This window comes from Limulus polyphemus, unplaced genomic scaffold, assembly GCF_000517525.1.
Source record: "Limulus polyphemus unplaced genomic scaffold, Limulus_polyphemus-2.1.2 Scaffold159, whole genome shotgun sequence".
In the NCBI taxonomy this organism is placed as follows: domain Eukaryota; kingdom Metazoa; phylum Arthropoda; class Merostomata; order Xiphosura; family Limulidae; genus Limulus; species Limulus polyphemus.
The window spans coordinates 116,671-132,616 of NW_013665769.1; the positions used below are offsets into that span (position 1 = coordinate 116,671).

The window sequence follows — 15,946 nt, forward strand, 5'->3', positions numbered from 1 at the left end:
ATAAATTGGTGAAATAATTAATGTATATTCAACGTTCTGTGAGTGTTTCTAACTCCAAAATAACTCATTTGAATATTAAAAAATAGCTATTTACTTGGTATATCGTGCGTCAGAAAACTGTCTTTAGCATAATGACCTGAACTTGCTATTTTTTCTCGATTACAATAGATTCCGATCCCGAGAGTACCAGTAGCGCCACTAGTTGTTTGAGTGAGAAGCAAGCTAGTTCTGTTCAATTTATACCGTCCATTAACTCCGTCCATAAACCAGGTAGGTTCCAGTGATTTAGATTAACGTGATTCAGAATAATATAAAAAAAAAAAACTGGAAATGATGTAGAAAATCAAAAGTTAAAAGTAAGCAAAACTAGATTTAAAGACCTATCATTTTCACTTCAGTTCCACAAGGTTCATATTCGTGTACTGACGGACAGTATAGCACTATAATTTTATAATTATTAAGCTTACAATGAATACAACTTACTGACCAGAACTAGCTGCCTCGACGTGCCAACGGTTTTTTGTGTCCTGTTTGTCATTGTTAAAAGATAAATGAATTAAAACAATACCGCTACTCCTAACAATAGCCAAACTATATAACAGGAATGTTTTTAAAATTAAAACAGTACCGCTACTGCTAACAATAATCAAACTATATAATACCGTTATGTAGAAATAACAAGAATGTTCTTTTAAATTTTATGCGTTTATGAAAACAAGTTAATCAAAATACACTGTTTTCGTAAATACTTAGTTTACATAAATTTTATTGAATCTATATTTCAAAACTTCACACCGTTTCTGTTTCGGGTTAAAATTTATAAAGGATTCTTCTTCCCTTGTGTTTTAAAGTTGAACGACATTTCAGGCTCTATGCTGAAGTCTTCTTTAAGCACTTTGTCTCTTGTGTCGCGGGAATTTATGTTGGAGGTGCTGACCTGTTGCAGAGCTCTCGTTTGAGTTCTGTTGAATGACATTTGTATAGTGTTTGAGATGTCTGGTTGTTCAAAGGCTGTTTGTTTTGTGACGTAATTATTGTGACTGTATTGTTTGGGGGAGAGAGAGAAATTTCAAATATTGATGATCTCAAGGTTTTTTGAATTTTGACGGGAAAGGATTCTTTGATATTTTTTTAGAGCTGTGTCCAGGATTGGGCGTTAGTGCTAATTTGATATTATCAATAACTTCTGATGAAACCAAGCTAACTTCATGGATCACAACTAAAAGTAACATTGATTTATTAGTTGGATACCTTTGCAGTTATCAGTGTCTTTGGCCGTAAACCAAATACCTTACGATAATTCGGACAGCTCAGGGAATTTATATCAATTATAAACCTATATATTAAATTAACAATGTATAAAACTCCTCAGACTAGAGTTTGTTTGTTTGTTTGTAATTAAGCACAAAGCTACACAATGGGCTATCTGTGCTCTGCCCACCACGGGTATCGAAAACCCGGATTATAGCATTGTAAGTCCGAAGACATAGCGCTGTGCCACTGGGAGGCAAACTACTATAGATAAATGTAAAAATAAATATATTATGTATATTAACTATTTTAATCAAAATGGATAATGACATTAACCTTAATAATGGAATGTAATTTTACATACAAAATGCATAAAAACTACTAGTTTGGTTTACGCCCCGTTAATGATTCTCTGTCTATAGAAAATCCAGTTTGGTGTTTTCGGCTAAGGCAGATTATCACTAAGCACGGTAGTGTATAGTATGTAGGGATGGAGCCGGGAAAAAATAGCCGTTACATATTATGTATTGCTCATCATTGTCTCAAATCTCTCTTGTAAAAATGTAAAAGGCTTTTATAAACACCTAATTTAGGTTTTCAAGGTTTTGAAAAGCTATTAAGGCCTCCAGTTTAGCCAAAAGACTGATTTCTCCAAGCCCGTTCCCTTGGCTGTGGTTTCGCTAGATAGTAGATAGGGACAGTGGGAATCTCGTTAATCCTTTTAACTTGGGGAGTGCAGAAGCAGTATAGTGTTTTACTAACTCCAATATAAGACGTCCATCAAGACAACTCATTAAAAAAAAAAGAGGGGAAACAAGTAATAAAAGAAAATTGGAAAATTCAGTATGATGTAGGGATGATAATGGCAATAAGTACAGAAACGAGGTAGGGATGAATACACAAAATCATACAAAAATCTCTACATAAGTAACCGCTGAGTCAATATTACAAGCTTATGGGAATTAGTGATTGTTAGTCTTTACAGCATTATTCAGTTTAAATGCTTTTATTCAAACCTGAATTCATGCAAATGAAAGGAATTCAACATTTAGCTGTAGATAAAAGTTTTTCTTGGAAATATTTTGTTACTTATGTAGATATTTTTTGTATGGTTTTGTGTATTCATCCCTACCTTGTTTCTGTATTTTTTGGCATTGCCATCCATACATCATCCTTATATTTTTCAGTTTTTTATTACATGTTCGGAATAATGTAGCCTTATGGAATATTTCTGTTCTTCTCAGTCTTTAACATGTTAATTCTACCTGTTTCTCCTGTGTAATCCCCATCACCCCAAACATGCATGCACTTCCAAATGTGGGGGCGTTAAAAAGTGGCGGTCAATCCCACTATTCGTTGGTAAAATAGTAGCCCAAGAGTTGGCGGCAGGTGGTGATGACTAGCTGCCTTCCCTCTAGTCTTACACTGCTAAATTAGGGACGCTAGCGCAGATAGCCCTCGTTTAGCTTTGCGCGAAATTCATAACAAACAAACAAATCTATGTAACCACCGCCGTAAGAGTAAAGAACTTTATAGATGAGTCATCTGTGTTTTACATTATTGGTGTTTCATGTTCGTGAGAGTAACCAAATATTCCTGATCATAGAGAGAGAAACGTCTTCCTGCTCAGGTCATTACAAATGTTAACTCTTTAATGTCTGCTCAATGAAACAATATCGTTCCTTCGTTTAATAAATATATAATTTGCAATACGCATTTTTTAATTAATTGAAATTTAAACATTTCATTGAATAATGCACATAAGTTATTTTTATTATTACAAGCTAAGCAATATTGTTATGAATTACAGAAATATAATTAAGTTTGTTATTTCGGTTGATGTCTGTATAATATTTGTGGTCCATTTGTAACACAAGTGATACAACTAGTTGTATATTGTTGAGCGTTAACAGATGCTACAAAAACAAACACGTGGACAGCCAAAGCTTTAATAACATAAATGTTTTTCCTTTAGTTTCATTGGTTACAAAAAAGATTGGATCAGGTAAAAGAGGGAGGCCACCTAAGAAAGATGCTAAGTCCCGGAATAGGCAAGGTAAGAAATACAATAAATTTTCGTGTTTTTTTTATCTTTTATCGATAAGTATTTCATTAACTTGTACTTTTGAAACGTTCAGTTTTCGTTTTCATGTTTTCTTAACATTATATATTACATTCAGATTAGAAAAATTTATCATGATTATTAACTTCTTTCCTTGTTTTACTTTAAAAATATGTTCACCTATATTTAACAATGAGTATAAGTAACTACGTAACGAGATACAGGTTCTATTTAATAACAATTACTGTGAAAGCTTCGCCACTGACGATGAAACATTTCTAAAAATTCGTAAGAACATATAAATCCTTTTAATATGTATGTATTTAAACTTGGGTATAATCATCGTTACAGGAAAAGGACACGGAAAACTTTGGGAGTTTATTCGGGATTTGTTATTGAATCCAGTGTACAATCCTAGTTACATACGATGGGAGCGACGCGAAGAAGGAATTTTCAAATTCGTACAATCGGACAAAGTCGCCAAATTGTGGGGTGAACGCAAACAGAACACCAGCATGACTTACGAAAAGCTGAGCAGAGCAATGAGGTGTGAATGGTTTCAATACAACTAATTGTAGTGTATAATAAATAGTTTAATGTTATTGTTTTTTTTACTAGAATTAAACCTTTATTCGTGTTTGTTATTACTATGAGTTCTGATTCAACTCAGTTTCTTCATATATTTTGCCTGATAAATCAAATTACATAAAGCTTTACGATTTTTTTTTAAATTGCAAATACAAACTGTATAGAAATTTAAATAGTTTGAGATGGCTGTGGAAAATAGAAGGAATAAACCTATTTCCTAAAGTAGAGGTATTATTCAAATAATTAATACAAATAAAATAAGTTAATTTCTTTTTTAAGTGATATTAACTACATCTTAGTTAAGTAATTGAAACCTTCCTTAGTTCCTTGTTGTCTCAAAAAGTAATTATTGTACACTACTTGTGCCCACTCTGTGCCAAAATTTCTAATACGTAATGCAATATTGTAATTTATCTGTTATCTTAATATCGGAAAAAAAAGAGTACTAACGTCATGTATGTTTTTTTTTTGGGGGGGGGGGAGCACTGAAGACTATATCTGCTTCTTCTGCTTCCTAACAATATGTCTGTTAAAATTATTTTCACGAGATCTGCTTCTTTATCGATCAGCTAGCCCAGTATTGTCACATTTTCCTGTGAGACTTTTCATAAACAGTTAAATTAATGTCTTCGGGCCAGCATGGCCAGGTGGTTAGGGCGCTTGACTCGCAATCTGAGGGTCGCGGGTTCGAATCCCCGTCCCCCCATACATACTCGCCCTTTCAGCCGTGGGGGCGTTATAATGTGACGGTCAATCCTACTATTCTTTGGCAAAAGAGTAGCCCAAGACTTGGCGGTAGGTGGTGATGACTAGCTGCCTTCCCTCTAGTCTTACACTGCTACATTAGGGACGGCTGGCGCAGATAGCCCTCGTGTAGCTTTGTGCGAAATTCAAAAACAAACAAACAATTAATGTATTGGAGATACACTTTCCGAGCGTACACTTAACCACAGTTTGTTTTTTCTTGCGACAATCTTTTTCGTGAAAACAACCATTGAATTTGAGATGTGGTTAGAAAACATGACGTTTAGTTTGTGAGTCTTGAAAATATTGTTTATGGTCGGAGGTTTTCTTTCGTAAGTGTAGTCTTCACTTTACTGAAAAGAACATTATTCTATATTGCCTTGGAGAATGGTCTAGAACTTCGTTCCTATCCTAAACGCTCTACAGTGTGTGAGCTTCTTCTCTTCAATAGAGAACATGGAAGTATTCTTTCTTTCATTGCTGTCCTAGACGCTCTGCTGTGTGAACTTCTCTTCCATGGAGAAGACGGAAGTATTATTTCTTTCGTTGCTGTCCTAAACGCTCTACTATATGAACTTCTTCTCTTCCATGGAGAAGACGGAAGTATTATTTCTTTCGTTGCTGTTGTAAACGCTCTGATATGCTAACTTCTTCTCTTCTTTAGAGAACATGGAAGTATTCTTTCTTTCGTTGCTGTCGTAAACGCTCTACTGAATGAACATCTTTTCTATGGAGAATACGGGAGTACTCTTTTTATCGTTGCTGTCCTAAACGCTCTACTGTGTGAACGTCTTCTCTGCTATGGAGAACACAGAAGTATTCTATCTTTAAAGTGAAGTATCATTGAGATTCAAATCGTTAAAAGGTTTCTCTGTGTGAATATTTCTGTTCAGACACCAACTTACCTTGGAAGATATATTACAAGTCCGGGCAACATAAATTTCTATCTACCTCATGGACGGAAACGGTAGCTAAATGGCATGGCTCTCATTTCATGATCTGTAAATAGTTCTATGTACAGGAAGGTTCATGGTTAAGATATATATAGCCTCTTTTATCATAATTTCTCGATTGGGTTTGCTATGTACATGCAAAGATATATGCAAATTTACGGTTTCACATTTTGTATTTTGCAGTTTGTATTGGCGTTTTTTTACAATTACATATAAGGAAAGCAACTTTTCATGCCCTAAAATAACCTTTCATTAATCACGAATTTACATAACTTCCGTCCAAGGATCGGGTACTCTAGTTAATGTATATAATATATTTATCTGATGTAATAAAAACACAGACATATAGATATTATATATACATATATGTGTTTGTACTCACGAAGTATTCCTTAAATGTATACTGTTTTCTAAGGTATAAAGTAATAAACGTAAGCGAGAAATACAGTTTTACAGAATTTTATGTGATAAATATGAAAATAGTCAGTCTTAGCATTATAAAATCTGAAAAAGTGATTTAAAATATATATTTTTTGTTTCTTTAGGGATAAGAAATTTAATTATGTATTAGTAGGGAAACTTCTAGTTATTCCAGTTCACAATTAATATTTTTAATTGATAGATTTTTCTTAAGTTTTCAAAATTGAAACACATAAGTCCTGTATATCCTATCGGAAATTGTAGTTTTCGAAAACTTTTGAATTTCTTTGTGAAATAGCAACAAAACTTAAATCACCATTTTTGGGTTATGTAAGAGAAACATTAATATATGTTTTGGTTGATTTGCGCCAGCGAGTAAATAGACATCTTAAAACTCTGGGAATACAAATCGAACATTTTCATGATATCGTATTCAAATAACACTGACACTTAAACACGGGTATAGCTTTGAAAACGACACTGAATGCAACAAGCCATGCTGTAAACGAAAGGGTCCACGGATATTAGCTGTATTTTCACATTGTCACATAGCTGGACGATGGAACTGGTCAAATTCATCGAGATATCATCAAGTCACGTGCAATTTTATTGAAACGTTATTGTCCACGATTAATAAGGTGGCAATACTCCATTCTCATTGCAACGGTTTCTGCACGTCCAGGCATTAAATACCATCAGAACAATATCTTCCTGCTCTGATAAGAAACAATATCAAACGGCTGCTACTGTTGCAGGACATGCGCAAATGTGTTCCAATACAATAAGAAGTTTTCATTATAGCATTGACTACAATGATGAAATAGCTATATGGGAACCACTCCTCAGACCAGACAAAAGTTGATATTACAAATGCTATCACTCCATCCTGCCTTTTAGCACATCGTAGTTTTTTTCGAAAAGTGCAGATCTGTACAATTCTCGAACAGTGGACGAGTGTCCTCCCAGGAACTTTCGTTGGGCCACGACAAAATACGGGAGTATTTCTCTTTGGAAACTGAATGAATATTGAAGATGTGTGGTCCATATGGCTTGAAGGTCAGGGCATTACCGTCCTCCAGTGGCCCAAGCAACTAGTAGACATCAACCATATTGAAGATGTGTGATCCATATGGCTTAAAGGTCAGGGCATTATCATCCTCAAGTGGCCAAAGCAACTGGTAGATATGAACCATACTGAAGATGTGTGATCAATATGTCTTGAAGATCAGGACATTACCGTCCTCCAGTGGCCAAACCAACTGGTAAATATGAACAATATTGAAGATGTGTGGTCCATTCTTGGTCATCCCGTGCGAAAACTTTCAGAACGAGCAATCTCTAAGGATACCCTCATCCAAATTCTTCGTCAGGAGTTTGATGACCCCCCCCCTCTGGTGTAGATTTCATATCTTCTGAATACGATAGGTAACGATGACTTCCTTAAATATTGTAAAGGGCAAATTCACAATATACTTATCGTAATGCTGTTGTACCCTTTGTTTCATGTTTGCTTATTTAATAAAATGCATTATTTCTTGAGTAGGCATCTATTCACTTATTAGCAAGATGTGTATAAAACTGTATGATCTTTCTTTAATCTGCGACATTTATCTTTTTTTGAATTACTTATCTATGGGATGTTTATCGAAAAAGTAACAATAGATTAATATTTAAAATACTTTTAGTTAAGAACATTTTAGTTCATATTCTATTCCATTTTTTCTTTGAACAAAAGTTCTTCAGTAGCGGTAATGTCACTAACTCTATTCTTTCTGTATTACGCTTAGGACCTACTACAATATTGGTATTCTGGCGCCAGTTCCAAAGAACAAAGGTCTTCCTAAGAAACTTGTATACAAGTTTGGACCTCGATCTTCAGGGTGGTGATAGTCTATGTGCATGATCTGGTGACACTTATGGTGGTGGTGGTACTAATAAACTATCAAACTAATCAATGAAACATGATCGTCTTGTGATAATTACATAATTTCACTAATGAACCATGGTTTCTTTGCCTGATCTCTGTACACTCTAAAGATCTGCTTCTCAAAAGGTAGCCCGTTTGCGACGACCAGCTTCTGAAACCTCGACTCCTGGCCCGCGTCACTCCTTTTATTTAAAGTTGTTTGAGAACAGTTTAGTAGCGAGATGCTACTTGTATTCAGTAATTAAATGTAAGAAGCTACTTATAGGTAAAATTGCATTTCCTTTCTGAAGTGATATTTTTCTCAGATGTTTTCTTAGTTATCTAATCAAACAATATTCTTCCAAGTTTTATTTTGAGACATGTTATAATGACATGTTTAGGTCAGAAGCTAAGCATACTACAAGGAAAGTTCACAATGCTAGTATTTCTAATAAATATCGAAAATCTATTGTGCTTGTGGTAAAACCATGATGATAGTTATGTTATGATCAATACATAGAATGCTGAATACTGTTACCTACTTGTGAGGGAATGAAGAAATATAAAACCTAGAAACTCGATATACAAATAATCCCATAAAACGATTAGGTTATCAAGGATATATAATTGTGATTTATCTAACAACTTTCACCTTTGTTGTTTCTAAGTGCTATAGTAATATATATATATATTAAAGTTTCCCTATTACTTTGCCCTTTCTACTATATTCTTCGGTCACTAAAAGTTACACAAAGATGAAGTGTAAGGTTTTAGAGTTCTTAGGTCACTGTCTACTAATGCATTAATAATTCCTGATACGGGGCATGCTGAAATATAAAGCTAATCTAAGTGGTGTTATTTTTCTATATCATATAATTGTTTCATTAATTAATACACTTCTCTCGTTATGGTTTGGTTTGCTTAAAATTCAAGCAGAAACATTACGTTAAGCTATTTTGAGTAACTACCTTTAACAAGTAATATATCTTGCTATACAAATATATATTTATCCACTCCCCCCCACAGTGGCACAGCGGTATGTCTGCGGACTAATACTACTATAAACCGGGTTTCGATACCCGTGGTGAGCAGAGCACAGATAGCCCTTTGTGTAGCTTTGTGCTTAATAACAAACAACAACAATTTATCCACTCTGTCTTTTCAGCTTATAAGTGTGCCCTGGATACATAGAAGAACATGAGATAAACGAAGTACAATCTATGAAGTACAATATGTCTTAAGTTATACTTTGCTGATTTGATTACTTGTGCTTTTATGTTTCCCAAATGTTCATGAAACCAAAGATCTAACAATTCACTGTACGTAACAAACATTAATAGACCCTACGACTCACAGGAACCTCTCAGTGGCTAAGCGGTAAGTCCGAAAGCTTATAACGCTCAGAACCGGATTTCGATACCCGTGGTAGGTACACTACAGATAGTCCATTGTGTATCTTTGTGCTCAACAAACAAACCGCATCACTCTGAAAGATACGGTCGTCTATCTTTGGGATTTCCTTGACTTACGAAGGGAGGGATCCATTAAGTCATGCCAATACTGGATCCTTGTTAGTACCTCATGGAAATGGTTAATCCCTGTTATTTAAAACCAATATTTTAAAAGATATAATATTAATCCATTCTAGAGTAAGAGAATGTCTGTATGCTGTCACTCAATGTGTGTCTGTGTTACGTATTACAATTTCGAATGGTCTGAAACCGAGCTAAATGATAAGTTAAATTTAGTAGTTAAATAAATGCCGATATGTGTGTAATTTATTATATTTGCCAACAAGATTGATACGCACAGTTTCTTTTTTAATACAAATATGCTTTAATATATAAACAATAATACAATTTACAATTACAGTTATTACAAACAATGATTTATAAACAAAAGTTTCACAAACTTTCAAACAGTTTAAAGTCTTCTTTCTAGTCTGGAACTTCCTTGATGTCTTATCGAGGGTTCAAGATGAGCGAGTTAATTTCGAGTTGATGTAGGTACAATTCACATAGTAGGAAGCTAGCTAGCTCTGTGAAATTCACTGATCACACGTCGATTTTTCCTAACGGTGACGTTAGGTAATGTTTTTGTATAAGTACTAATGTCCGATGTGAATCCACTGAAGTTGAATGATTTGTAATGTTCGAAATTTATAAACGTTTCTAGTCAATATATCTGAAGTTCCCGATTAGTAAGTGTTAATCATAATTATAGCTTCCAAGGTTTATAGCACACCAATTACAGCAACCCAATAATAGATACTGTTGTTTGGCGCGTCGAGTTGTTTATATTTATAGGCGATGGAGAGTTTCTCGAAATTTCAGTTTTACTTAATAATATTGACACTAACGTTTACGTACACACATATATTTTTGGTTCTTACACTCGAGAATCTTCTAGAACTTTAGAGAATAGGAGGGAGTTTCACAACACATATTTAACAGTATAAGTTATGTACATTTCTAAATATACATTTAATTTAAACAAACATCGATATTAAAATCTAAGTACAATAACAAATCCGTCACAATCCGTCTGTATGTTTTCATTGCAAAGCCACTTTGGGCTATCCGCTGTGTCTACCAGTGATAATCGAACCCCTGATTGTTGCTTTGTAAATCCGTAGACTTACCACTGTACTACCGTGGGACGCTGTCATTTATATTAAAACATGATTTCAAACTGTCATTAAATTCAAAAAACTTCAAATGATGTTCTAAGGTAGCGTCCGTAACATCAGAACTCTGTTTTATGTGGTTTAAGTTTCAGGTTTGTTTAAATTTATTGTTTTCATACGACTTTAAAATTAAGCATTAGTTGCCATGAACAATAACCATTATAATTAATTTTGTAAACATGTTCATATTGGTTAAAAACCTTTATACAAAATCAATGCCACGAAATATAATCACGAGTGTATCGTAAAAAACAAATCATGCACTTTTGGTGGTGCTTTCGAACGGTGCACTGAAACTTAAAGTATACTTGCGTGTAAATATTGTCTGTAACACATGTTTTCTTATTTTTATTATAATTTCATGACGGCAATTGTTTTGGATGACCAAACATTAATTGTGCGCCTGTTGATAATTGGAAAGGAATAACTGATTTAGGTATATTATTTTTTTATACAACCGTGCATATGTAGTTAGGTGCAAAAAGTTTATTTTGTCTTTTGTGTTAAAAGATTCGATTTCACGAATATGTCAAATCTAAAGGTATTGTAAATATTTTATTAAAAGTAGAGTGTATAAATATAGCAACGTGAGCAAGTCTTAGACTTCATGTACGCCAAGGTTTATATTATAAGTAACTTACTTTTGTACTAGTCACTGAAATAAAATAAATAAAAATACGTTTTGATTGTTTAAATAAGCACTAGTGGGGACCAAGAGAAGAACGTTAAACAAACATGTAGTTATAATTAACATTCTGCCTTTTTGTTGCTCTTTTTATGCGTCGTTATTTGATTGTATTTCATTAAAAAAAGTTCAGAAGGGTTTCTTGCGGTTATAGCACTTGTGCTTAATAGCAAATGTTCACAAAATATAATATAATTCTTTGATTAACTACTGATAAGCGAGCTGTTTAAAAACAGTATAGAACGTTGTTGTTTTAATAGTGTGTGATGCTAAAAAGAAATGTGTTTAGGGTAGCAGGTACATTCCAGACAGCAGTGTGCTCAAAATGCGTATTTCAATCGGTTTACAATCTTAACTGAAAACTGAAAAATGTTCACGTAATTAACACAACTTTTATTCGGTAATGCTAATATGATAATTAGTAAGATATTAATTGAAATTGTTTACACAACAGATACTACTACAAGAGTCAGGTTCTGCTTCCTGTGTTTGGGCGCCGTCTGGTATACAAATTTGGACCTAACGCTACCGGCTGGAGACCTCAGATCCAGTACTAGTAAACTACAAACTACTGCATTTGTTCAAAGTAAACCGTTTTGTAACTTTACTCAACATAGACTATACTCTAATCGGTAAGTGAAATATTTCGACTCAGCCTCAAATCGCAGGATACATTAAATGACGTTATGGAGGATGCGCTCAAAAATTTGAGTATCGCTTTTCGTTTTTGACACTTTTAAAAGTCTATCAAGAAAAGCTCAATCTTTTGCTTAGAAAATGTTGTAAGCTTAAGACTAAACATGACTTGTGAAAAGTATTGAATTGATGCAAAATGTTGATGGAAACCTACGAGAAAGAATGGTAATGAGAAAACACTAAATAACAACGTAGAGTGAACTTTTTCTGTATTACGTTTAAAGCTATTATAGAAGATAGAGCACATTTCTTGTACAGAGATGTAATGTGTATATATATTTAGAAAAGATCTTAATATGTTTTTGAAAACTATTATTTAGATATATTATATAAAATGTACTGTAACTTCGGTTTCGGGAGCTGTTAGAACAAATTATAGTTGTCATATTATTTTAGTGTTTCATATTCTATATTGAAACAATTGTTTAAATAAAAAGATATAAGTGTTGTTAAAGCATTAGTTGTTGATAGATATTGACGTTTTTTATTCCTCATTGAATAAAGCTACCAGCTCTTCGTATTTTATGTAAAAATCTTATTCTTTTTTGTTGATTACAGTCAATATTTTCAAAAGAATATTATTGAAATGAAACTGATATTCTAATAAAATTTGAACATTTCAATATTTAAGCACTAACCTTGTTTTCTAATAAAGAAAACATTTTCGATCCCCCAGTCAGCACATCCTCACTGACTGTAGTCAATATATGGTTTAAGAGAAGTTTTAAGACGTTAATCTAACATTCTGAAATACTATTACGATTAAAGTAAACGTGTAAATCGTAAACACACTTATCACAAAACACACCGTATATAAGTTGGAAGCCTTTAGAAATTTCAATTTATGTTTCGAAGCGTGTTTTTCTTTATGTGAAAGCAACATTGGTTCGAATTTTGAGAAAATTCATTTCAACTAATCTTCGACGTTGGACACGTAAGAGCCACAGACGACGAGGTTCCTTTAGGTAAGATCAGTGAAGTGATAAGAAATTGCAAGACGATAACAGAATTAATTTGTTGTAAATTCTGTCAAAGCACTTCAGTTCTGACTTAAATCATCATAGTTTTAATGAGATGAATGATGACACGTAGGGAACTTTCTTTTCTCCGGTTGTGATCCACTTATGTATGAATAACTTTGAATAATAGGAAGTACCTCAACATCCTGTGGCCATACAGGGTCCTGGCCTTGTTTCGTTGACGACAGATGTGTGAACAAATCAAATCAATTATTCAATTCACTATGAAAATAGAAGCACACAATGAATTCTCCTTTTTTTGTGTGTATTTATACAAAAAATAAACAGTGCACTTGTTATCAGAGTATACCAAACCCAACACATGCTAATAAATACACATTTATTATCGAATCCTCGACATACACATTGGAATGGTAACTTTTTGGCAGAATCAATAATGTGTACTATTTAGTATATAGAGGAAAAGTCCATCAAATTTAAATATTTCATCATGTCCATTGGTTTACTTCTAGCTTTGAAAGATAAGCCTTTTAGCATTGGTAACACCTTGATATAAGAAAAAAACAACTTTCTATTAAGAAACATGCTTCGAAACATGATAACAAAATTAAAATTCAATTTTTTTCAAGTTCGCTGTGTTTTATCCAAACAAGGATTTAAAAAATAAAATTAAGGATTATTTTAAAAAGTCTCCGTTTTCAGATTCTGGTAATTAAAAATGAGTGATTTGTTTTTTCTTTCATGTGTTAGATAAATGTATAAAATATTGTGAGTTTAAAGATATAGCATGATGACATGTATATCATTATAGCCTTTAACGTTATGGTTGCTAATATATCAGTTGTCTATTGCTTTGGTTCAACGTATTCACAGTAGAGCGTATTTTCATTATATTTTGTAGTCTATTACAATCAGTAATCTTATATGATATAGACCCCATAAAGTCATATATATTCATGTAAAAAATGTATATCTCTTTGTCTTCCATGTTTGTTGCTTTTAACCACTATAAAGTTGTTATGGAAATGTATTGTTTGTATGATGGCCAGTTTAATATTTGTAGTTCTACTTCTTTATAAACTAGTTCTTGGTATAACAAATGTAATTTAACAAAAAAATTCCTCTTTGTATAGACAAAGTTTTACTTCAAAGAAAATTGTTTATATGTTGAAAGTAATTTAAGTATTCAACTGTGATATTGAAGAGTTGAAGGTGTTTCAAGGTCTTGGGTAGATTATTTGTCTGTGAAACCTTCAGTTTAGTTTATTTCATCAATACGAGTATGGACACGAAAGAAAAAGAATAAATTATATGCGCTATCTATAAAATATAAGTGTCAACTAAACAAGTTTATTGTTGTTTTCTCTGTAACGTACGTTTACGTTCAGAAAATGCAAACAAAAACAATTAGGTCTATAAAACATGCAGGGAGCACTGGTTTTTAAATAGAGCATAAAATCCACTGAAAGTAACGTTTTTAATACAACATACATAGAAAAGATTGTTCTTTTTTTTTAACTAGAGCATAAAATCCACGATGTCCTTGTAGCTTTTGGGTTTTCAACTTTTCGTTGAGATATCGTTCTGAATTACAAGAACATCACTCGCGACTCCAGAGGTTTCTCAACATTAATGGTGATTTGAGAAAGAAGTAAGACTGAAACGTTAATCGTTTATTTTTTTTCCTTGAAAATATATCAGAGTTTTTACAAGGATTTTCTGCTGTCTAAACTCATCAGTCAGTTTTTTTGTTACTTTTAATGGATTATACAATAATTGGTAGATTAAATAAAATTAGTTAGGATATTAGTGTTATAAAGGATAAACAGACATAGAAATATCCGTACGAAGAAGATAATGTTGTTTAACACAGTCAGTAATTTTTCCCTATGAATAACTCAAAAAACTTTAGAAAAAAGAGACCATGGTATATTTTAGGAACAAGAAAACTTTTACACGTTTGACGAAATGAAATCCATTTTTGGCCTATGTGTTAAAAAGTAGTTAAAAAAAAGAGTTGGAACTTGAAAATCATGAAAAAGGGATGTTCTTTTGATTTATGAGTATTTTATGTTTGTTGAAAAACTGAGTAAAAAAACCGAAAAAAAGGCATAACTAAAGATATTTTATCTTCACTCTTAAGTTCAAAGGTCGTATATAAATATTCATGTGGTAGTTGTAAAGCCATCTACACAGGCAAGACATATCGTCATTTACAAATACGCGCCCTGGAACACTGGAGTTTTTAACAGAACTGGACTTAAACTTCAAATTACATTAAAAACTCCGTTTAAAAAAAAAGAGGACAAGTGGTATACGGTATTCAAATACATCTCTGTATATTTACATTGGCCTGTTTATGCACACACATTAAAGATGTTTATAAACCTCCAAATGTTTTAGTAACATCCTTCTCAGCTCTAAGAATGATAAATTAATTCATCCCAATTAATCTATCTAGATGTACTAAGGATTTGTTTAAGAATTTAGAAACGAATACGGGTAATTGCAAAGAAATTATCTCTGTGTTTCTTCAAAGTAAAACGTGAGTTTATTCCCACTTTTATGCTAGAATATTGAATGGCAAAATGAAATTCTGACTGTAACATAACTTGTAAAGTAATGAGGTCTATCAACATTTAGAAGATTTAGGCTTGAAAAAGTTTTTATTCTATAATCCTAACTGTATACATGTGTTCTGTAAATAACTAAAAATTCGCTTCTTTAAGAATTCATAATAGAAATACTAACTTTTTTATCGATAGTGTTGTCTTAATTACAAAATGTTTAATTTTCAGTTTGTTTTGGAGTTCTTGTAAGTATAGTTTCCTTCTTAAATAAAAAATGTCTTGAAAGTGTAACAAAATCGTTGAAACATAAAACGATTTAATTTCTTCAGTGCAAAAATTGTTAGGGTTATAATAAAATAATTCACAGTTGCTATAACAGTAGACAATCTTATTCTCTTGTTTTAC

General features: G+C 32.7%; 1 protein-coding gene across 1 annotated transcript in view; it reads left to right on the top strand.

Moving 5' to 3' along the window:
* The window catches only part of LOC106476813 (ETS homologous factor-like), a 68,988-nt gene extending 56,746 nt beyond the window's left edge, over positions 1–12,242 (top strand). Inside the window, exons 7-10 of the mRNA XM_013937439.2 lie at positions 169–270; positions 3,227–3,307; positions 3,665–3,860; positions 11,750–12,242. Of these exons, the coding sequence (XP_013792893.2) occupies positions 169–270; positions 3,227–3,307; positions 3,665–3,860; positions 11,750–11,852 (482 nt within the window). The 3' untranslated portion in view covers positions 11,853–12,242. The remainder of the gene's footprint in view (positions 1–168; positions 271–3,226; positions 3,308–3,664; positions 3,861–11,749) is intronic.
* Positions 12,243–15,946: the final 3,704 nt, after the last annotated feature.